Source organism: Peromyscus maniculatus, chromosome 4 (assembly GCF_049852395.1).
Source record: "Peromyscus maniculatus bairdii isolate BWxNUB_F1_BW_parent chromosome 4, HU_Pman_BW_mat_3.1, whole genome shotgun sequence".
Lineage (NCBI taxonomy): Eukaryota > Metazoa > Chordata > Mammalia > Rodentia > Cricetidae > Peromyscus > Peromyscus maniculatus.
The window spans coordinates 98,346,029-98,368,969 of NC_134855.1; the positions used below are offsets into that span (position 1 = coordinate 98,346,029).

Genomic DNA, 22,941 nt, shown 5'->3' on the forward strand with positions numbered 1-22,941 from the left:
ATGTAACTCAGCTGGCCACCAGTTAAACTTCATCCTGAATCCTTCAACTGATAGTGCTTTATCTGGGGCATTATTAGGTTTGTTTTGGCCGTAATGTGGTCCAGATGTCAGACATCAGCCTTCAGACTCAGAAGGGAGTTGGTCATTGGCCTGAGTCTTACTGCAGATTTTTTTTTTCCACAACTCTACTTAACTTTGGAGCACAATTGAACAGACGCAGGGAACTTCCTTCCCTCCTCCTTAGCCTGCCCTCCAGAGTCAACTTCCTCCATCCTTCCTGATGCGGAAGAGGAAGATGAAGGGGTTCTTCTTTTGTGGACCTGGAGCAGTGGAAAGAAGCCAGGGAGGTGATCACATGACAGATGCTGTCGTTAGCTTGTGATGTAAAGCCAGCAGTCCCCAGAACTGAGGAAGCTGAGGCAGAGTGAAGGTTATCTAGTCCCAGGCTCAGAGCTATGCCCTCTCCCTTGTTCCTTCTGTGATGAGACTTGTTTCCTCTTGTCATTAGCTCTTGTTAAAAGTCTTGTGAAAGTTTAAACAGGAGCCCCTGGAGAGTCAGGCCCTTTCACTCCCTGCCTTCTCTTACAGACTAATTACATTGCTAAACACTTCAGCTCTTTTGTTGTAAGATCTTGTAGTTTGGGGTCTAGAAAATGAAGTTTGCCCAAGAGAAAAATTTAAAAGCAAACTTAAAAAAAATGTATTATTTTATGTGTGTGGGTGTTGTGCCTACATCTGTTTCTGTGCACCACATAAGTACCTAGTGCTCTAGGAGGTCAGAAGAGGGCATCAGGTCCCCCAGGCCTGGAGGCACAGATGGTTATGAGCTACCATATGGGTGCAGCGAATCAAACCAGGGGCCTCTGGACGGGCAGCCAGCACTCCTAACCTCTGAGCCACCTCTCAAGCACCCAAGAACAAACTTTAGTCTGCACCTCCCCAGCTGTTGACTTCCCTAAGGTCAGTTATCCACAAACGAGCTCTTTCTCATTATGACATCCATGTTCTTTTGTAAATTTTGAATAACCAATGTCAGAGTTGCCTTTCCTTTTTGAAACTTGTCTAAAATGTGTTTTTTGGGTATATTTTCCCCTGACCTTGATTTGGTCACTCTTAGTGCTGCGTGCATCCTCCTCAAGGAACATCCCTCTGTAAGCCATGCTTTCCTTCCTGGAGGCTGGCAGAGGACATTGGAGCAGCCAGCACACAAAGCTGTGCATGCCTACAGACTGTGATGACTTTGTAGCATCCTGGCCATTTTACACCCATGAAGTAGGAATTCAGAGTGTGCACCAAGTGTCCATTCTTGAGTTTCTTCTCTCTGGAGAGGATGAAGGAGATCTTTGCAAGAGGCATTTTCTCATAGTGAGATTATTGTCACCTGAATACCACAGTTTAAATTTAAATATTAAGACTAAGCATTTCTGTGAAGAATGCCAGCCATTCTCCCCAGTACCCAGAGCTCAGCACAGTTCCAAGTTTTGGCCCTACCCTCCTCTGCCTTCAGCTGCTGGATTATTCCTGGTTCCATTTAATACTATTTCCGGAGCTGGAGAGATGGCTCAGAGGTTAAGAGCACTGGCTGTTCTTCCTGAGGTCATGAGTTCAATTCCCAGCAACCACATGGTGGCTCACAACCATCTATAATGAGATCTGGCGCCCTCTTCTGGTGTGCAGACAGAACACTGTATACATAATAAATAAATAAATATATCTTTAAAAAAAATACTATTTCCAAGTCATTGAGAGCAGATTCCTAAAGGACCTCAAGGAAAGCTCCAAGTTGAAATCTGCTGGACCTGGGGACTGTGGTACTCATGCTGTCGGCATCCGCTGCAGGAATACTTAAGGAGGGAATGAGCACTAGAGCTGTCCGTTAAAAGAGGCTTTCTCCCCTGGGCTGTCCTATACCTCACGTGTTTGTACGCAGTCACATGCTAGAGAAATAGGCATATTTAGTTCCTGCGTCTATTTGTTCTAGTGAGATGGAGACAGATGTTACCTCTCTCCTTTTGTGGCTGTCGTGAACATTATAGTGTTAGTCCAGGTCTGTAATTATCAGAGAGCATAATGAAGAGCCACTGTCCAGAGTCCAATGATATGACAGGGAAGACACTGAATACTGTGCTTAATTTTAGGTGAGCAGTCGACCAGAGAGCTTTGGAGACACCCGGGAGAAGGTTGTAGCATTTGGTTTTGATTACTGCTATTGGTCAGTGAACCCGGAGGACCCTCACTACGCATCTCAGGAAGTGGTAATGTTATCTTCCCTCCATTCTTTTTACAAATGTTTGCTGTAAATTTACTTTTCAAGGTCATTATGGCAGTTGCAGACTGGAAGTACTCTAATTGGTACTTTATTTTTATTTTTATTATTTTAAAAGATTTATTTATTTATTATGTATACAGTGTTCTGCCTGCGTGTATGTCTGCAGGCCAGAAGAGGGCACCAGATCTCATTACAGATGGTTGTGAGCCACCATGTGGGTGCTGGGAATTGAACTCAGGAACTCTGGAAGTGCTCTTAACTTCTGAGCCATCTCTCCAGCCCTAATCGGTACTTTAAACTTTGAGAAAATCTCAATGAAAGCTGGTTTTCAAGAGGAAAACACATACATTGTGGAACATTAAAAGTTATTTCCATGATAGCATTGTCTCCTCTGTTATTATAACTGGAAACTTAGGTAAATTAGCATGGAATCTGGGTGATGACTATTTTTTTATGATATGTTGGTTAGAAACTAATAATGTCTTAATCTGAGAAATGGTAGTGAGTGGCATTAGTTTTAAAAAAATGTTGCAAAGAGGTGGAAAAAGACTGCTTGGTGAAGGTGTCGGAGCTTGGCTAGTGTCTGTCTGCAGTTTGGGCCTCAGTGTGATTCAGATTGGGGGTTAGTGCAGATAGTCTTCTGATATTGTAATAGGTCAGTGTCCTAGGGTTTTATATTGCTGTGAAGAGACACCATGACCACGGCAACTCTTATAAATAAAAACATTTAATTGAGGTAGCTAGCTTACAGTTTCAGAGGTTCAGTCCATTATCATCAGGATGGGGAGCATGGTGGTTGGCAGGCAGATAGATGTGGTGCTGGAGCAGAGAGTCCTCTACATCTTGACTCCAAGGCAACAGGAAGTTGACTGACTGTCACATTGAGTGAAGCTTGAGAAAAAGACCTCAAAGCCCACCCCCACGGTGACACACTTCCTCCAACAAGGCCACATCTCCTAATAGTGCCACTCCCCTTGGGGGCCATTTCCTTTCAAACAGTCAGTAAGGCTTGCCTCAAACATGACCTTGAATTGTGTACAGCAGAAAGATTAAGGACTCCTAAAGGCTAATATCTTCTTAGGATCTTACATGTGTATTTGTGCTTCTACACAGAATGTGAAAGGAATAGATAGCTAGTCTGCCAGACTGCAAGAGTGTGTAGAAGGTGAAGTCCAAAGATCTGCTGGCTGAGGGTTAAGAGGACCAAGGCTTTGCTGACTGAAGGTGCTGCTGGTCATCTTCTCCATGCCTTGTAGTTTTGTTTAGCTCTTTATCAAGTTGCCAAGGCATCTAGAGGTCTGGGCGGTGCATCTTTAGGGCATCTTTGTTTCTGGGAAGCAGTAGCATTGTATTGTATTGTATCAGTTGAGCACTGTAAAAGGTTATGCTTTCCATCCCCATAATGACAGTAAGCCTTGCTAGACCACAAAAAAATCATCCTCGTCCTGGTGGTTGTTAGGGTACTTTGTGACAGTCTAACCCTAAAATTGAGAAAAGAAAAAAAAAGTGTGTTTGTGTGTATACATATAATACATATACATACATATATGTGTGTGTATATATATATATATGCCAGGTAGGCATGGTGACACATACCTGTGTGAATTTGTACAGAGAATATGTGAATATAAATTACCTTTTTCAGAGTTATGGAATGATACTAAGACCTTTTTTTTTTATTCTTAATTATTTATATATGTGTGTGTGAGTGTGGGTTTGTGCACATGCATGCAGTACCCCTAGAGGCCAGAAGAGAGTGTCAGAGCCTCTGGAGCTGGAGTTACAGGCAGTTGTGAGCCACTGGGCACAGATGCTGGGAATCCAACTCAAGTCTTCTGCAAGGGCAGTATGCATTCTTAACCTTCTTCCCAAACCCACGGCTCTTTATTTTTAATTTTAACATGCAATGTATATAAGTCATCTGCCTGCTGGTATTTGTGTAGAGACCCATAGAGGTTTCCTAGTGAGAATTTACTCAGGGTCGAGAATCTGAGCTTGCTTTACCCAGCAGGCCTGCATAAGGGGATGATTTGACCACGGGCGTGGTCACCAGGTGTTTGGAAGGGTCTCCACTTGGTTGTGCAGGGTGCTTTGATCTAGCAAGAGGAGGTCTTTTGCCCCACCCCTTGGCATTGTTATACAAAGCCCTTTTGAAGAGGCAGAAAGGGCTGTTGGGTTTCGATCCAGGTTCTCCTGAATCTATCCTGTGTTTCTTTCTCCTCTTCGATATCTTTCTATCTAAAAGTTTCTTATCCCTCTCTCCTCCTCATAGGAACCCTTTAAAAGGTGGGAGCTGGCCTCCCACATATTTGTAACATTTCCACCGAGATCTGCAAAGATCTAGGAAAGGAACAGCTGCGTAGAAGACACTGGTCTTTCCAAAGTTAACAGAAAGTTTCAGACTGCCTATGAGGTTGGCATACTTGTTTCTGTAATGTGTGTATATATGAATTAGATGTTAACAAGGTGTCATCCATCATTCATAGATAGCTGTTAGCAAGATGTCACAATCCATAGATTGTAAGATATCACCATTCATAGATAATGGTTAATAAGATGTTAGCTTTCAGAGATACCTGTTAACAAGGTGTCATGATTCATAGATAGATGTTAACAAGATTTCTCTGTTTATTGGTAAATGTTAACAAGAATGTCACCTAGGAGCTGGGCACTGGTGGGGCACACTTTTAATCCCAAGTGCTGGCACTTGGGAGGCAGAGGCAGGCAGATCTCTAAGTTCAAGTTCATCCTGGTCTACAGAGCAAGTTCCAGGACAGCCAGGGCTACACAGAGAAAGTCTGTCTTAGAAAAAAAATAATAATAATAAAAAGAATGTCACCTAGAGCCAGGTGTGATAGAAATCCTAGCACTTGGGAGGCAGAGACAAGAGGATTTCTGTGAATTGGAGGCCAGCCTGGTCTATATAGCAACTTCCAGGCCAGCTAGGGCTACATAGTTGAGACCCTGTCTCAAAAAACAAAAAACAGATGTTAATGTTAGTAATTCACAGATAGATGTTGTGTGATGATGATTAATTTCTGTTGTTAGTTTAATGAGCTCTAGAATCACCTGGCAGACTGACCTCTGGGCTTGCCTGTAGGGATTATCTTGATTAAGTAAGGTAGGAAGACCCTCTCACTGAGAATAGTACATTCTGTGGGCTGAGATCTTGGACTCTATAAAGAGGAGAAGGTAAGCGGAGCACTAGTGTCCATCATGTCCTGCCTCCTGACTGATGTAGTGACCAGCCCCTTTCAGGGTCTGCCATCTTTCATTCTCTGCCATAATAGACTGTAACCTGAACTGGAGTCAGAAAAACTTTCCCCATTCTGTTGCTTTTATCAAGCATTTAACATAGCAACAGGAAAGGTAACCAAGATGTTAACAAAAGTGGGAGCTGGGGAGGTGGCAAACACCTTTAATCCCAGCATTCAGGAGGCAAAGGCAAGGATCTGTGAGTTTGAGGTCAGCGTGGTCTACATGGTGAGTTCCAGGCCAGCCAGGCCTATCAGAGACCCTGTCTCAAAGAAGAGAGAGAGAGAAGAAGAATGGGGTAGAGAGAGAGAGAATGGAGCTCTAGCAGAGGGGGAATGTGAAGTGATCACACACTTGTCTTTATTCCATGAGCCTTTAGTCTCTGACCCTGGTGTTACTAGCTTCCTATTATTTTTCATTTTCAAACTGCACTCATTTGTGGAGAAGGTTTGTGTGCATGGCACAGCACATGTAAGGAGGTCAGAGAACAACTTTAGGAGTCTTTCCTCGCCTTCCAGCATGTGGGTCCCAGGCTGGGTGGCAAAAGACTTTTCCTACTGAGCCAACTCCAGAGCTCCAACTTCCCGTTCTTAAGGCAGATCTTGATCAAAATTGTATTTATACCCTTTTAAAAATATTTGGATTTTCAGCCAAAACTTTTCTTCAAAGTTGATCTCTTTTTCCTGGTGTGACTCTATACTCATGCTAATCTGTTTCTGCTCTGAAATTGGACCCAGATTTGAATTAAGGCACAGATACTAATTTGCTGTCTTACTTTAGACAACTTACTTAACCTCTCTGTGTCCTATTTTTATTAGTTGTGCACGTGTGTGTATTTTTACCATTTTTTGTGGTAGTGTATATCTCAGAGTTATCATATGATAAAGGCATTGTTAAAGTACTTATGGTAATTGCCCTCCTAGTGGGTAGAGGTGTGAGTTTTTCCGTGCTGTGGCCCAGATCCTGGCGTGATGAACGACAGTTCTCTCACAGCACATGAGAAGCAAGTACACACTTTTTCCTACCCCTTCCTTGACGCTGGGTATTCCTCCTGGGCCAGCATGCTCCACAGGGAAAACTCCACTAACTTCCTCCTGGTGACGGACAACTGTTGGGGGAGACTTCTCTGCTCACACACATTGCATTTGACCTATTGTTTGTGTGTGTGTAAAACTTTCCAGGAGGAACTTTAGCTCAGCTTTACCCACCAAGAACGGCAGTGGCCGTGTGCAACAATCCAGCCTGAGTCAACAAAAAGCATGTTCAGGGACAAAAAGCTACCCTGCCCTTTGCAAAGCAATTGCCTCTACTCTCCTGGGAATCTTCATTTTAAGATGGTTTGTTATGTGGCTAAAACACATTACGCAAACATTTGTAACTTTTCCAGATTAAAAATTGTGTGGGTGAGGAGATTCTTCTTTCTACAACCAATGAATCTAAAACTGAAATGACAGTAGTAGATTGATTGTGGTTGCTGGTGTTTTTATATTTTTTAGTCTTCATAGTACACTGAATACCAAACACCACACAACACGGAGTATGTCACTGCGAGCCTTTCAAGAGGGGAGGAGGGGGAAAGAAAACAGAGGGAAGGGAGAGGTAGGGGGAGGTTGCAGGGAAGGGAGAAGAAAAGAAATAATAGCTTCCCACTTTACTTAGAGAATGCCAGAAACCTGGAGAGGCTAGGGAGGGGACCACACATTATCTGGAACATGATTGTATGCAAGGGACATGATAAAGAAACCACCAAAATGGCTGCTCCATGATTCAGGGGAAGGTTTTATTGTGGATAAGAAAAAGAGAACATCCAGAGACATCTGGAAGAGTCCAGAGCAGAGAGAAAAAGGTACAGACTCAATGTGGCCAGGGCTATCTTCAAGAGAGGGGGGCCAACTGAGGTGGCCAGGGGTTTGGGGAGAGGGGTGATATCTGGAACAACCTGGGGGCTAGCATAGTGTAGGAGGACTGGGGGAGGTGAGAAGGGCCAGGAGGCAACCATGTGGCTTTGAAATGTGCTTGTAAGTAGAGACTGAAGGAGCCTCGAGGCTGGCATGGGCTTTGATATGCAGCTATGGGTGTATGTCAGTGGATACCATATGTATCTTCCGCTAGAGGCAAGGGAGATAACTCATTTTAGTGGATGGCACTGAACAGGAACTGTTTCCCAAGTTCCTGAGGAATGCTGGCTTTTATCTAGCCATCAGGAATTCTTCTATAGTCCAGCTTGTGCTCAGCCAAGACTGTCATTTCTGGACATAAGCACTGTCTGAGACCAAACCGTAACTGAAGGACTGGACTGCAGGAACCAAGAGGAAAACTGCCATCAGTGCAGTCCACCTCGTGTGCATTCGGATGGGACTGTTTAATGACAGAAAGTTGACCCAGCTGTGCAAAGATGGGCGATAATGCCAAGTGCAGAACGTGGCAAGTTTACAATCCATGGAGCATGAAAACTATCTGGTCTGCATTTCCATTAGAATAAAACATTTCAATTAATTTGCAGAGAATTGTGTATCACTGAGATGTAAGAATAACTTAGGGGGGCTGGGGATTTAGCTCAGTGGTAGAGAAGGCCCTGGGTTCGGTCCTCAGCTCCGGAAAAAAAAAATAGGGAGAATTTTTAAATTCTGATACGTGGTAGCTAAGTAGAGTTTCAGAGCATTGAGGTGCCATTGTGCATACCAGTAATACCAGGAGTCTGGGGCTAGCTTGGGCAACACAGAGACCTGTCTCAAAAAAAAAAAAAAAAAAAGGAAGTAAATAAATTAATTAAAAGGCCAGTGTATCAATACTGGAAATAGTACTAGACACCATTCAAGGTACTTTGTGTGTGTGCTCGAGTGAATGTGCCCAAGCTTGACTTTGGGTCTTTCTTCCATTATTATATTCCATCTTTATTTTGTTTTCTACAATTTTAAATTTTTTTCATTTTATTTATTATCATATGTAGGTGGGTATAAATACAGAGGTCAGAGGACAACTTTATGGAGTTCAGTCTTTCCTTCCACCTTAACATGGGCCCCGGGGGTTGAACCCAGGTCATCAGTCCTGCAAGGCCAGCACTTTTACCCACAGGGCCATTTCACTGGCCCTCCACCTTTAGTTTTTAGTTCAGGCTCTCCCTGAACCTGAAGCGCATTGATCTGGCTAGGCTGGCTGGCCAGTAAGCTTCTGGGATCTGCTTGTCCCCCGCGGAGGGGTGTGGGGGGAGGGGATGGGTTTGTAGGGGGCGTCACAGCACGTGCTGCCTGCTGGGCTTTTGACATGGGTTCTGGAGATCTGAACTCAGGTCTGCCTGCTGGCACAGCAGACACTTTACTGACTGAGTCATCTCCCCAGCCCCAAACAGTTTTTGATTTTGATTTTTGTATAAATTTTGAGACAGGATCTCCTATATCCCAGGCTGGCCCTTGGCTTCAATCTGCATACCTTTGGGGTTGACCTGACTGGGCGACTAGGGAATGAGAAAGGACAGACACTGGTACAGAAAAGCTAGAATTGTGGGCCATGTGTTCTGATACAGTTGTACCGCAGCAGCCTGAAATCTTACTGAGTTTATTTTATCCACCTGAATTGAGGAAGTGGTTTATACAGCTGAACAAGGAGGCAGGTTTAGCCAAACTTGGTAGGAGATATCTATAGGGAAGCAGTTTCAGGCTGTAGTCACCCAAGAGGAGGAAGCTGTGATGGACAGTTTCTGCATACACTGGTTTTAGCTGAAGGTCGGTCATTTTTAACATCCATACTTGTTGGACCAGATGAAGGCTTTGCCATTCACATGGGTCTGAGACACTGGGATCCTTGACATGGCTGTGCTTGTCAAAATACATTTTCACTCGGGACTTTACCAGCTTCCCAGAGGCCCTGAACCTGCTATGAAACTGAGGTGACCTTGAATTTCTAGTCCTCCTGCTTCTACCTCTGGAGTACTAGGATTATAGGCACGAATCATCAAATCTGCTTTTATACAGAGATGGAGAAACAAACCCAGGGCTTCATGCATGCTAGGCAAGCACTCTACCAACTACTGCGTAATATATATTCCTAGCCTAAAGAAACTTATTTCAAAGATGAAGGCCTAGACACATATTAAATTATTAAGTCAGTCTCTCTCTCTTTCTCTCTCTCTCTCTCTCTCTCTCTCTCTCTCTCTCTCTCTCTCTCTCTCTCTCTCTCTCTCTCCCTCTCCGTCTCTCCCTCTCCGTCTCTCTCTATACACACACCCACACACACACTTTTTTCTTCAAATCCAGAATTGTCCTTAAGTTGCACAGAAATGTCTGCTGCTTTCTGGTGTTGGTAGGTAGGTACCATGAACTGCACCACAGAGATCTCAGTACAGCTGGTAGTGTGCTGTTAGACCAGCCCTGGCCCAGCTTTGTACTCAGTCAAATGAAAGTGGCACTGTTGCCACCTAGTAATATGGGGGGATCCTGGGCACTTGTTACGGGTTCTCTAACGGTGCCAGGCTTTGATTAGCTACTGCTGTAGCAGAAGCAGCACTTCTGTCCAGGAGCCCCACTCTGTCACCAAACAAAGAAGAGATCCATTATCTGCTGCTTCAAGACAGTAAGTAGGAGGGTGTGGGAGAGGAGTCTGGCCTTCACTTCTTTTACTTCTTTGGAATCTCCTGAACTTGGAGAGTGAATGGAAGCTTGGGGGAAAGAGTAAAGAAGGTAGGAAAGTGGCAGAAACAGAAAAGAGACTTTGGAGGCACAACGGGAGCGGGAAACACACAGAAGAAACTAAAATGTAGCGGGATGGAGAGCTGGCTGAGCGACAGACACTGTTAGAACTGTGTTACTTTCCAGACTTGTATCTCCATGTCTACAGGGGTAGCTGTAGACTCTGAGAGACTGAGTAGCTTAAGGTCACACAACTGAGCAATAGAACCAACAATCAAACCCCTGACTAATGACAGTCGAGTCCAGGCTTGCACACACAGCATCCTTCACAGTTTTGTTCCTGCATTTCTAGTGCCATATATCGTAAAGGATCCCTTAATGGCTAGTAAATTAATTATTCAATTAATAATGTGATGGATGACAGGTAAGATGCAACTTTTTACTTTAAAAAGATGGTTTTATTTTTATTTTTTATTTTATTTATTTATTTTTGGTTTTTCGAGACAGGGTTTCTCCATGTAGTTTTGGTGCCTGTCTTGGATCTCACTCTGTACACCAGGCTGGCCTCGAACTCACAGAGCTCTGCCTGCTCTGCCTCCCGAGTGCTGGGATCAAAGGCGTGTGCCACCAGCAGTGGTTTTATTTTTGATTATGTGTTTATGTGTTTGTAAGCAAATGTTCACATGAAGGCAAGTGCCTGTGGAGACCCGAAAAGGATGTTGGATCCCCTGGAGCTGTGGTTTTGAGCAGCATGATATGGATGCTGGGAACTGAACTTGGGTCACTTGCAAGAGAAGCAAGCACTAGGGATGGAGAGATGGCTCAGCAGTTAAGAGCACTTGTTGCTCCATCCAGAGGACCCAGGTTCGATTCCTACCACCCACATGGACGCTCATAACTGTCTGTAACTCTGGTTCTAGGGGATCCAATGACCTCTTCTGGCACCTGAAAGTACTGTGCATAGACATGCATGCAGGTAAAACACTCATATACATAAAAATAATAAAATGTAAAAAAAAATTTTTGAATTAAAAAAAGCCAGCACTCTTAACTCATCCAGCCTCCAGACTGTGACTTCTTAAATTAAAAAAAAAAAAACAATTTGTAGCGTTCAGAATTGATCCTAGTACATTTCTTATGTGCCAGTCACACAGTTCTGCACAGAGCTACGTCCCCAGTCTCACCTTCTTGAATCTTGTTGCATTTTATGAGACACCATCCCAGTTGCTTTGAGTTATAGAAACACAGATGTCAGAGACTGTCGGCATCCCCTGTTTCTTGTTCACGCATGTGCTGGGGGAGCTCAGGCACGTGTGGGTGTTAGGGCATTTTCTCATGAATATTTGCAGAGCTATGTACATTCCATCGCAAGTGTTGTTTCTTTCCATTCAAGATGGAGACAGAAGTGGAAGGGAAAGACGTTTATAAGAAAAAGCCTTTTTGTGTGGCAGTCGGCTGGGGCTTTGCAGGCCTGAGGGGGAGGGAGATGAGCATGAGCGTTTCATTACAGTTCGATCCTTCCGCCAGCAGCTGTCACAGCTGCTCGCTGGCTCCGTAAGCTGGATTTGGAAAGAATAAGGTCATTCTTTTGCCTTTGTCTAACTTGTTTTCCCTCTTTCTCTAAACTTAACTGCGATTCTTAGGAGATCAGCCTTTAGATTCATGGAAACATCTGAAGGACAGCGTTCCCTAATACTAGAGGTTCGCACTGGTGCCAAATTCCTATACAAAAATAGGCAGGGGAGACTGGAGAATTCTTTTAAAGTGCAAAAAGTAGTTTGAGGTTTTTTGTTTGATTTTTTTTTCCTCTGAGTGAGTCAAGGATAATAGGAATTCCTGGTACTATCTGGAGCCCTGGATTGTAGGCTGAGAAGAGGTCATCTGTGGGGGAGGAATACTTGATAGACAGTTTTTGAGACAGTTGCCCTTGATGTTACCTCGCAGGTGGCACTTGATCTGCAGTGCTGAGGATTGATTGGTCTTAGGCTCCCATCCTGCTCTTCACACTTAGGCTTGTTTTGAGGTCCAAAGGGACTGTCATTTGATTAAAGAAGAAACACTCGATGGTGATGACTGCTTTGAGAGTCTGTGGAAAAGTGATTTGGAAAATCACCTAAACAAGAGTAGAAAGTAGCCCGTAAAAACTCTCTCTCTTTTATTTATATATGCACGCCACTGAGTTCATGTGGAGGTCAGAGGACAACTTTGCAGTCAGTTTTTTTTCTTCTATCCTTATGTGGGTTCTGTGCATTGAACTCAGGTGACGAGGCTGGGGTGGAAAGAGCCTTTTTGCACTGAATTATCTTGCTGGCCCCAAAGGTAGCCTTTTAAATAAAGTATCTTTCTATCTGTCACAGTGGACAGTGGCTTCCAGGCTGGCTGACAGCAGCTGGCTTCCCCCTAGGAATCCTCTTGCTCAGCCTTCCGAGGTACCAAATTCCCCTTCTCACTTGAGAAGCAAGTCTGGTCCAAGTACCCCATCAGCACCATTTCGATAGTCTTTTGTTTAGAGAGCCAGCACAGCTGACCAGTGAAAGGCTCCTTGTTTTGGGGGAGTGGAGTTGGGGTAGACGATGTCATTATGTAGCATAAGCTGGCCTTGAACTAGCAGTCTTACGGCCTTAGTGCTGGGATTATGGGCACATTATCAGCACACCTATCACACAAGGCTCCTTCTAAGTGCAATGTTCAGAAGGTGTGGAGAAAGAAATGGGGCTGATTTCTCTCTCTTCTGTGATCAGCAAAAATCAAAAACAGCATAAAAAAGAACATGAAGGTAGAAAAGGGTCTTGAGCAAAATAGGGATTTGGGTGTGGTGGATATTATCAATATACATTGTATATATGTGTGAAATTGTCAATAAATAGTATTACTAAACAAAACAAAAAAGAAAAAAAATAATTTCTAAAAAAGAAATGATTCTACCACAGTCTAGCTTAGTGAACTAGTATGTTTCTTGGGGCCACTTACAGGAATATAGACAATTCAAAGGTAGCTGCCCACCCCAGCATGGAAGACTTAAGAAAGCTGCATTACTCCTCTGGGTACAGTGCTTACAGACACTCAGAATGCCCAGCATTTGACACAGCCATCTCCCTACTCTCAGATAAATATAAATATATAAATATAATATATTGCAGGTTTTCTAGTTTGAATATTTAGATTATTCAATTTTATTTTTTTGTTGACTCTGTGTTGTTATATTCTTTAACTTTATTTTTGATATGTTTTAATATGACCTTGGACAAATGAGAAATATGTTTGAGTTGTAGCTCACAAACCAATTGTATTAAGTTTGTGTCAGTTGCCAGGAGTGGTGGCTCACACCTTTAATCCCAGCACTCAGGAGGCAGAGGCAGGGGGAATCTCTGTGAGTTCTAGGCCAGCCTGGTCTACAAAGAGAGTTTCAGGACAGTCAAGGCTCTGTTACAAAGAGAAACCCTGTCTCAAAAAAAGTTTGTGTCAGCAGAAAATGTTCAGTGTTTTCTTTTCTATATCAACCTTAATTTAGTGTTTGTTCCCCAAACCAAAAGCACCAGAACCTTTGTCAGGCATAGTGTCGTGTGCTGTGGCATCTAGAACATGGCTGGGTATGATGGGTAGTTTTGATTGTCAACTTGCCATAGTAGTCCAGAATCATTCTGGGAAGGAGCTCTCAGTGAAGAATTGTCTAGATTAGATTGGCCTGTGGGCATGCCTGTGAGATGTTTAATTGAGTTGAGAAGACCTTTCCTGAATTTGGACGGCAACATTTCATGACCTGGTCCCTAGACTAAGTGAAAGGGAGAGAGCAAGCTGAGCTGTGAGCCTGCTCTCTATTTTTAACCATGGATGTGACCAGCTGCCTTAACTCCTATCTCCTTGACCTCTCTGTGGCAACGACGGCTACCTAGAATTGTGAACTAAAATAGACCTTTTCTCTTCTGAGTTGCTGTTCTGTTTTGTTTTGAGACAGGGTCTCAGTATGTAGCCCTGGGTAGCTTTAACTCGCTATATAGACCAGTTTGGCTTTGAAAACATCAGATTTACTTGTCTCTGCATCCCCAGTTCTAGGGTTAAAGGTGTTCATCACCATACCAGCTGTGGAGACCCACAGAGGTTTCCTAGTGAGAACTTACTCAGGGTCAGAGAATCTGGGCTTACTTTACCCAGCAGGGCTGTGTAAGGAGATGATTTGGCCATGGGTGTGTTTGCTAGGTGTTTGGAAGAGTCTACACTAGGCTATACAGTGTGCTTTGATTTTGCAAGGGGGAGGTCTTTTGCCCCGCCCCTTGGCATTGTTATACAAAGCCCTTTTGAATAAACCTTCAAGGCCGTTGGGTATTGATCCAGGCCCTCCTGAAGCTATTCTGTATTTCTGTCTTTCTTCTCCTCGGCTAGGTCTCTCTAATATTTCCTCATTCCTCTCTCTTCCACCTAAGAACCCTACAAAAGGTGGGATCTAGACCCCCACAACCAGCCTAACTTGTTTTTTGTCAGGGTATTTTGTCACAGCAACTGGAGAAGACAGTAATAGGGTAACTTTAATGCCAGGCATCGCTAGGGCTGTGACTTAGAGGCAGAGTCTTGCCTTGCATAGCATGAGGGTTGAGGGAGCCAAAGTCAGAAATTGTTTATTCTGAAACTTTCTGGCAAGTTTTAAACTGTGTATCTTAAGGTGCTTCCTGCTGCTTGCTGCTCTTTGTGTACTGCATTATTTTGGGACTGGAGTTTGACCTCATATTTCTTTCTTTTTTTTTTTTTTAACTTTTTTTTTTTTGTTTTTTTTTTTTTGAGACAGGGTTTCTCTGTGTAGCTTTGGCGCCTTTCCTGGAACTCACTCTGTAGCCCAGAGTGGTCTTGAACTCACAGAGATTCACCTGCCTCTGCCTCCCGAGTGCTGGGATCAAAGGCGTGCGCCACCACTGCCCAGCTTGACCTCATATTTCTTTCCTAGGATTTTAAGTCAGGAATGGTACTTACAATACAGTTTTGCAGTGTGTATGCATGTCTAGTAAAAATTGCCTCTTTAGAATTGTGAGATCTGCAGAGATGGAAGTAGAAAGAAATTGTTTTTATGTTTGGTTTGTCTTGCTCGATTAGCCCTCTTTTCTCAAACATGCCTCTTAAGTCAGCGTCACATTTGATGTTTCTCTTTTAGAGGAGACAGATAATCACAATGTGGTAAATACTGTATTTTTTTGCTTGTGTATTGTATGTGATATGCATGCCTGTATGCATGTGTGGGCAGGTAGGTATGCTTATATGCTTGCATGTGTGTGTCTATATGTGTGTTGGATGTTTATGTAGGCCTGAAGTTGACTCAGGTAACTTAAGTTGTTCTCCATTTTGTTTTATTGAGGTAGGGTCTCTCCTGAACCCATAGTTCACCAAATCTAACTAGTCTACCTACCTAGCTTGCCCTAAGGACTCTCCCACTTCTGCTTCCAAATGCTGAGATTACAAGTGGTTACTATACTCACCCAGGCCCCCCCCATCTATCTATCTATCTATCTATCTATCTATCTATCTATCTATCTATCTATCTATCTATCTATCTATCTATCTATCTATCGTGTGTGTGTGTGTGTGTGTGTGTGTGTGTGTGTGTGTGTGTGTTTGGTTTTTCAAGACAGGGTCTCTCTGTGTAGCCCTGGCTGTACTGGTACTTGCTTTGTAGACCAGGCTGGCCTCGAACTTGGAGATCTGCCCACCTCTGCCACCTAAGTGCTGGGATTAAAGGTGTGTGCCACCACCACTGGCTCCCACCATTTTTATTTTAGACAGAAGTGCTGGGGATACAGACTGTGGTCCACACACTTGCATGGCAAACACTCTATCGACTGAGCGATCTTCCTTAGTCCCACAGTGTGGAAAATAACACATGTTTTAACCAAGCATTTGATGAAATTCCAAGGGAGAAATATACCAGGTGTTGGTAGCACATGCTTTAATCCCAGCATTTGGAAGGCAGAGGTGGTTGGATCTCTTGTGAGACTGAGGCCAGCCTGGTCTACAGAGTTGTTTCCAGGACAGCCAGAGCCTGTCTCGAAAAAGAAAAAAAAAAAAAAAAAAAAAACCAGAGAAGGGTGGGTAAATTGTTATTCTCAGTGATGGGAAGAGAGTGTCAAAAATCTAGTTCATATGATAGAAGGTGGGCAGAAAGAGTCTAAGAGCTGAAGAAAGAAGCTGAGGGGTGTGGGATGCCAGCGTCCAGGCATGGCATGGCTGTGCACTGTTAAACTCACAGCATCTGTGATTACTTGCACAAGAGCTGGATTACATTGAGTCTGCCGGAATTGTGTTGTAGGAGGGACTCATGGGGCCCCACCCTTACTTGAGGATTTATAAGCAGTTAACAATGGTGGCGGAGGGGAGACATTGTCTTTGGTGGTGTAGCCACTGATAAAGTGCATGTTCCAGTAAACCCTTGAAAAAACAAAAAGAGATACATGAGAGTAGAAGGGGGGGTAAGGAAGAGGGAGGGGAAGGGAGTTAGTGTGAGAGGAAGAAGACAAGAAAGATCAACGGCGGTGAATATAATTGAAATATATTATATACCCATATGAAAACTTCGTAATGAAACACATTATGTATAGTTACTATATGCTAATAAAACATCTTCAAAATCTGATTTACAATATGATTTCTCTGTTTGTAATGAGATAGAACCTAAATTTGTAGATTCTCTTCCAAAAATGAAAGAGACATTCTTGCCTAAGACTTGAAAGTCTCTCTCTCTCTCTCTCTCTCTCTCTCTCTCTCTCTCTCTCTCTCTCACACACACACACACACACACACACACACACACACACACACACACATTTACTCAGCTCCTTGGATTTCCAAGAGGATCATTGACTTTTTCTCAGAGTACCATGTGACTCACTAATTTAACTTGGGAGTTCCCTCTTGAGTTTCATTCTGTCCTTTTTCAACCAGGAGCCTGTGGACCACATGGGGCCAATGATAGCTATGAATGTAGCCCAATGCAAACTTGTCAACTTAATTAAAATACTTTGAAGTGTGTGTGTGTGTGTGTGTGTGTGTGTGTGTGTGTGTGTGTGAGAGAGAGAGAGAGAGAGAGAGAGAGACAGACAGACAGACAGACAGACAGACAGACAGACAGACAGACAGACAATTTTTTGTAACTCAGTTGCACGGTTTTTGGATCTGAACTTTGTAGATGTCAGTATTGTGCCAACAATGTCAAGAAGTATTCATTGTATACCATCTAGCCCTATAACGGAATAGGTGTATGAGTCATCTGGCGGAGGCTGGCCTCAGTATATCATGCATGGGCTTCATGGAGGGCCCTTGGTTCAGCTGATTAAATGTCAATAGAAATCTCTCTTGTTTCTGCAGAAAAGGCATAGTGGACAGTATTTTTCAACTATGAAGCAGGGGAGTATGGGGTATTTATATCCCCTCTTCCCTCAAGACTGAACTCCAATAGTGACCATTTGTCTAGTCATCACTCAGTCTAAATTTTTATTTTATTTTTATTTATTTTATTTTTTGAGCAGACTCACTATGTAGCCCTTGCTAGCCTGGAACTCTCAATATGTAGACTAGCTTGGCCTTGAATTCATTGAGATCCACTTGCCTCTGCTTCCCCAGAGCTAGGATTAAAGATATAGGCCACTGCACCCAGCATGGATTTTGAAGCTGTAAAAGGCAGAACCCTAGGGAGTTGATCTAGGCAGATGTGGAATGAGCCCTAAATTTATCTCAGTTTATGCACAGCCTCTTCAGTAACTGTTCCTCAGGGCGGAAGAAGCAAGCAGAAGAATGTGCTTAAAGGTGTTTGTCTTACACGTTTCTTAGAAGTAGTAGATTATTCCTTGTCACTCATTTCATTGTTCAGCTCTTATTTCTGAAGTTTGGCATTTAGGTACAAGAGAGGTGCTTTCTAGGGATACTCACTGAGTTGATGTAGGAGGAAGATTCATACAGCTTCCTACATACATTCATGTAGCTGGGAGAGGCAGCGATTCTGTTGAGATGGAATTTGACAAGAATAGAAACCCTTAATCACTCTCCTTTATTCCTCTAGTGTTAAACTGATCCATCTTGTTTGTGGTGATGTTAAGCACAGACATGTCATAGTCTCAGGCTGGTATGGTTTTTCCTTCTGTCCACATCAGAGATTTTAAGAAAGTAAACAACTTCTTCCTTCTCTTCAAGCATCTGGAAACGCTCCATGGAGTTTAGTGATTTGGTTTCAGGGTTTGGAAAAGTCAGAGTTAATTTTGGAAATGTTTTTATAACTAACTTGCTTCCTTAGGGAGAAAATAGAACTTTTGTTTTGTAGAGACAGGGTCCCATGTAGCTCACACTGCCTCAAACTTGCTATGTGGACAAGGCTGGTGTTGAATCAGTACCCCTGCCTCTACCTTCCAAGTGCTGGGATTATAGTTTTGTGCCATCATCCCTGGCTTCGTAAAGTGATGTTGTCTTGAGATAGACTCTCCCTGTGTAGACCAGGCTGGCCTCAAACTTGCTCCTGCCTCTGCCTCCTCATGCTAGGATTACAAGTACGTGCCACCCAGCTGGCTGAACTGCCATTTGCTCTTCACAGCAGTCCTGGAAAGTGAGCCAGCAGTGTCTCTGTTTACAGATGGGATAACTTGTCCCTGGTCACACTACTGAAGGGTGAACCTAGATTAAACGCACGTCTGCTGCCTCCAAAGTCTTGATTTTTATACTGAATTCTACTAAGTGCTGTATGAACTTGCCCCATCTCCTGACTGTGTGCTACCCTCTGATCTTTGAAGTGTGATACGAATTATCTGACCATTAGAAGAGACTGGACTGTTAAGTCTTACAGTAGTGTAGGAAGGACCAAAGGTTATGAATGAAGGACATGTTATTTTCAAGCCTTTTTAGTGACGCCTGTCTTTCTGAGAAATGGGGACCACCACCTGATTTTAGTTCTGTAACCAGAGCAAGTGTTTGTCTATGGATGCGATGACGCAATCAGAATGTTTTATTCTAAATCACCTGAATACTTTAGTGGACTTGAGTATTCTGTGAGATACAGGCAATAGCTTATACCTTATAATAGAATGCAATTGTTACTTACTCCTTTTTGACCCAGGGGCTAGGTGTTGAAGTGTAGCTGGGATGCTCCCCAGGTGACTGGGATGTGTGCTGTAGTATTGTGCTGTTTTCTTTCCTTTCTTTTAGGTTGTGGGTCTGAGTGTGTGGCCAAGGTTGGTCTGGAACTCATTATGTGACCCTGATAAGCCTTCAGCTTGCTATCCTCCTGTTTCACCCTCCGGGGTGCTGAGATTACAGGCCTGCTAGCTCATTGTGCTCCTTTTCTTCCCAGTATAGCCCAGCATTCCTGGCACTTTTCTTTCCAAGTAGGTTCTCGTTCCTCTGTGCTGTACCTTGGGGTGTCCAGTTTCAAATCAGAAGGGAATGAATGCAAGTCCTCCAGAATGAATCTAGAAGACTTTTAATATACGATGGATGCTTTGGGTTTTGTTTGGAGACAGAGTCCTCCTGTATGGCCCAGGCTGGCCTGGAATTGAGATCTTCCTGCCTCAGCCTCCCTTTGTTCAGGAACATTTGTAAAGCTAGAGTTAGTTTTGTGTGGCTTGGAATTGACTTGAAGTCTGGGGCTGAAGCAGAAGGAGTGGCTGGAGGCCAGTGTGGTTGAGGTCTTGTGACTAATGTGCTGCCTGCTCCTCCTGCGAAAGCTTTCGGGCCGCGTGGCTTGAGGCAGCAAGCTGTCCTGCCAGGGGGACATCTGAGGCAGATGATGCACAGGTGTCACAAAATTAATCTTTCAAACCAAACCTAGAAATGAGATGGCCTTCAGCTGGCCTCGCTAAAGTATCAAACCAGTTCACTTGTATCTCCAAGCGCTAACATTGGCCTCGAGAGACCTTCAGACTAAACAAGATTAAAAACAGGAAATATGTTCCTAGCAGCATAATTGACGGAACACTTTTTCCACATAGGCACAATCAGCTAGGCTTGTTTTCCTTCCACAGTGTATGTGTATGTGTGGTGTGAAGGCATGCAAGTGTGTGTGTGTGTGTGTGTGTGTGTGTGTGTGTGGTGTGTGTGTGTGTGTGTGTACCCACGGCTGATCTCCAGGGTCTTCCTCAGTCACTCTCTGCCTTACATGCTGAGGCGGTCTCTCTCACTGAACCTGGACTCAACTTTTTGCCTGGTCTAGCTGGGGAGTGCCTGTCTTCACTTCACCTTCTGCATGTTAGGATTACAGGTGGGCTACCACACCCACCCAGCTTTTTTGTTCTGAGAACCCAAACTCTAGTTTTCACATTTGCTTTGTCTTGTGAGGACCACTGAGCCGGATCTCCAGCCCTGTTTCCTTCCATACAAGTATTTGCAGCTCAAACAATGTGAAGCAGTTTGGTCCTACTTGACTACCTCTTGGTGCTGCTGGGCCAACCCCATTAAAAACAATGCTAGGAGCTTTTTGTTGTTGTTTTTGTTGTTGTTTTCAAGACAGTTTCTCTGTGTTGTTTTGGTGCCGGTTCTGGAACTCACTTGGTAGCCCAGGCTGGCCTTGAACTCACAGAGATCCGCCTACCTCTGTCTCCTGAGTGCTGGGATTAGAGGTGTGCGCCACCACTGCCCGGTGCTAAGGAGCTCTTAGGAGCACACTGAAAACAGTGCTGTGTGCAAGACACTGACCTGGTGATGTGCTTCTGAATGAAGATCAAACATGTACAAAGTAACTCAGGTAGGATTTAAAGGAAAACTACAGAACAGCCATAATATAATTTTATTCCACACATTTTTGTGAGAATGCTGGATTCAGTCCATAGTTATGCATTCCTTTATGTGCACTGTGTTGCATATGGATGCCATATCGAAGCCTCAGCCTTAACCGAGTGTCCTTGTCTAGTACTTCAGGGGCTGCCTAGGGTTTTCTTGTGATAGTGAACCCAGGGAATCCCTAGACCCAGGGATCCACTCCCAGGACTGCTGTTCTCATGGGTGGAGGGACAGTTACATTTGAGAACCAGGGAAGGACAGGACAAAGCGTCTAAAGGCTGAGAAGGCAGTGCTTGTTTTTGTTTTTCCTTTCTCCCCAGCTGTGATGGGACTGGGCCTGCATAGATACCGTGCTGAGGAGGGTTTGGGGAGCACTATGGCCCCAATCTCTCTATAGCTCTGGCCTTTGTTCACAACTCCCATCTGGCTCAGCTGATATACTATGAACATGTTTCTTCAGAAGATAACTGTGTGGTCAAAAGGAGTGTTATCACCTGTGTGGTGTAACTCCATTTAAACTACATATGTGCACATGTGCACATATACACATGATACTTTAATATTTTAAGATAAACTCATAAAATAATGTGATTCTCTATGGCTTTTTCAGACATCCTTAGCATTACTTATCTATCTCTCCTATCTCCCTCTCCCTCTGTGTTACCAACTTTCTTTTAATATTGTCTGGGTGGTTGAGATACATGCTAAAATCTGAGATGGCCGAGCAGCAGTGGTGGCGCACACCTTTAATCCCAGCACTTGAGGAGGCAGAGGGAGGCGGATCTCTGTGAGTTCAAGGCCAGCCTGGTCTACAGAGTGAAATCCAGGACAGGCACAAAAACTACACAGAGAAACCCTGTCTCGAAAAAACAAAAAACAAAACAAAACAAAACAAACAAAACCCCTGTTTTGAAAAAAAATCTGAGAAACAGTGTTTTATAAATTTTCTATTGATAGGCAAGTGGAAATGTTGTATTTCCAGGTTGAAGGAATTGTATACTAAGTTATAAAACAGTTTTTCTAAATGAGCCAGTTTCTTCATAGTCTAGTTTAAAAAACACTTTCAGCCAGGTATGATGGTGTACACCTTTAACCCCAGCACTCAGGCGGTAGAGGCAGAGGCAGGTGGATCTCAGTCAAACAGCCATTGTGACAGCTCGCCATTACTTGCCCACTTTGTACTGAGGATCAAACAAAGGCGTCCGAGCATGCCCATCAGTGCTGGACCACTGAGCTGTACATCTCTAGCCCTCTCCGTTATAGCAGGGCTGGCAGACACAACCTTTTATTTAAGACTACCTCTTTAAATTCTAGAGCTGAAGGTGGGTGAGATGGTGCAGTGGTTTGGTAATGGCGCTTGCCACCAAGCCTGGTGACCTGAGTTCAGTCTCCAGGACCCCCATGGCAGAGTGAGAGAACTAACTCCTGCAACCAGCTCTGACCTCCACAGGTACACTGTAATGGGAATGCACACACCTACAGGATGGATATATAGATGGATAAGTAGACAGACAGACAGACAGGCAGGCAGAGAAGTTGTAGAGCTGAGTCTGACATTTGGAGTCATCTGTGTCCAAATCCTGGACTTGTTTCTACAGTGACACATAGCCTTTTTATTAATGTGGTGTGGGCAGACGGTTTTCTGAGTGGTTTCTGCAGTAGCAGACCCTGCTGTTCAAAGTCATGTGAAAATAACTTTCTAGGAAATGCTGTCAGGAGAGAGGGGGCAGGTGGAATGAAGCAAGGGCAGCAAGGAAGCTGGCTGAGCGTGTGCTCCTCAGAGTTGGAGTCCGAAGTCCTGACGACTAGGCTCCACCAGGCGTTCTCAATAGGTCATTAGAGAAACACGTAATGGGGAAAGGCAGAAAGATGGCCACAGTGGGAAGAGGAACAAGGAGGTCCAGTGACCCCACCCCCACCCCTGAAATGACCTTGGGGGTCCTGACATGAGGTTCAGGTTTAAATAGAAGGGCAAGGGATATGGCCAGCTAGTCGAGGTGTGATCCTACCCACAACATTGTCTAAACTCCCTTCTCTTGCAAGGAAATCTGACAA

At 43.9% G+C, this 22,941-nt stretch overlaps 1 protein-coding gene across 4 annotated transcripts in view; it reads left to right on the forward strand.

Moving 5' to 3' along the window:
- The window catches only part of Stard9 (StAR related lipid transfer domain containing 9), a 98,428-nt gene that overhangs the window by 4,943 nt on the left and 70,544 nt on the right, over positions 1 to 22,941 (forward strand). For all 4 annotated transcript variants that reach the window (XM_042276019.2, XM_042276021.2, XM_042276023.2 and 1 more), the window contains exon 3: positions 2,139 to 2,255. In XM_042276019.2, coding sequence (XP_042131953.2) covers positions 2,139 to 2,255 — 117 coding nt within the window. The remainder of the gene's footprint in view (positions 1 to 2,138; positions 2,256 to 22,941) is intronic.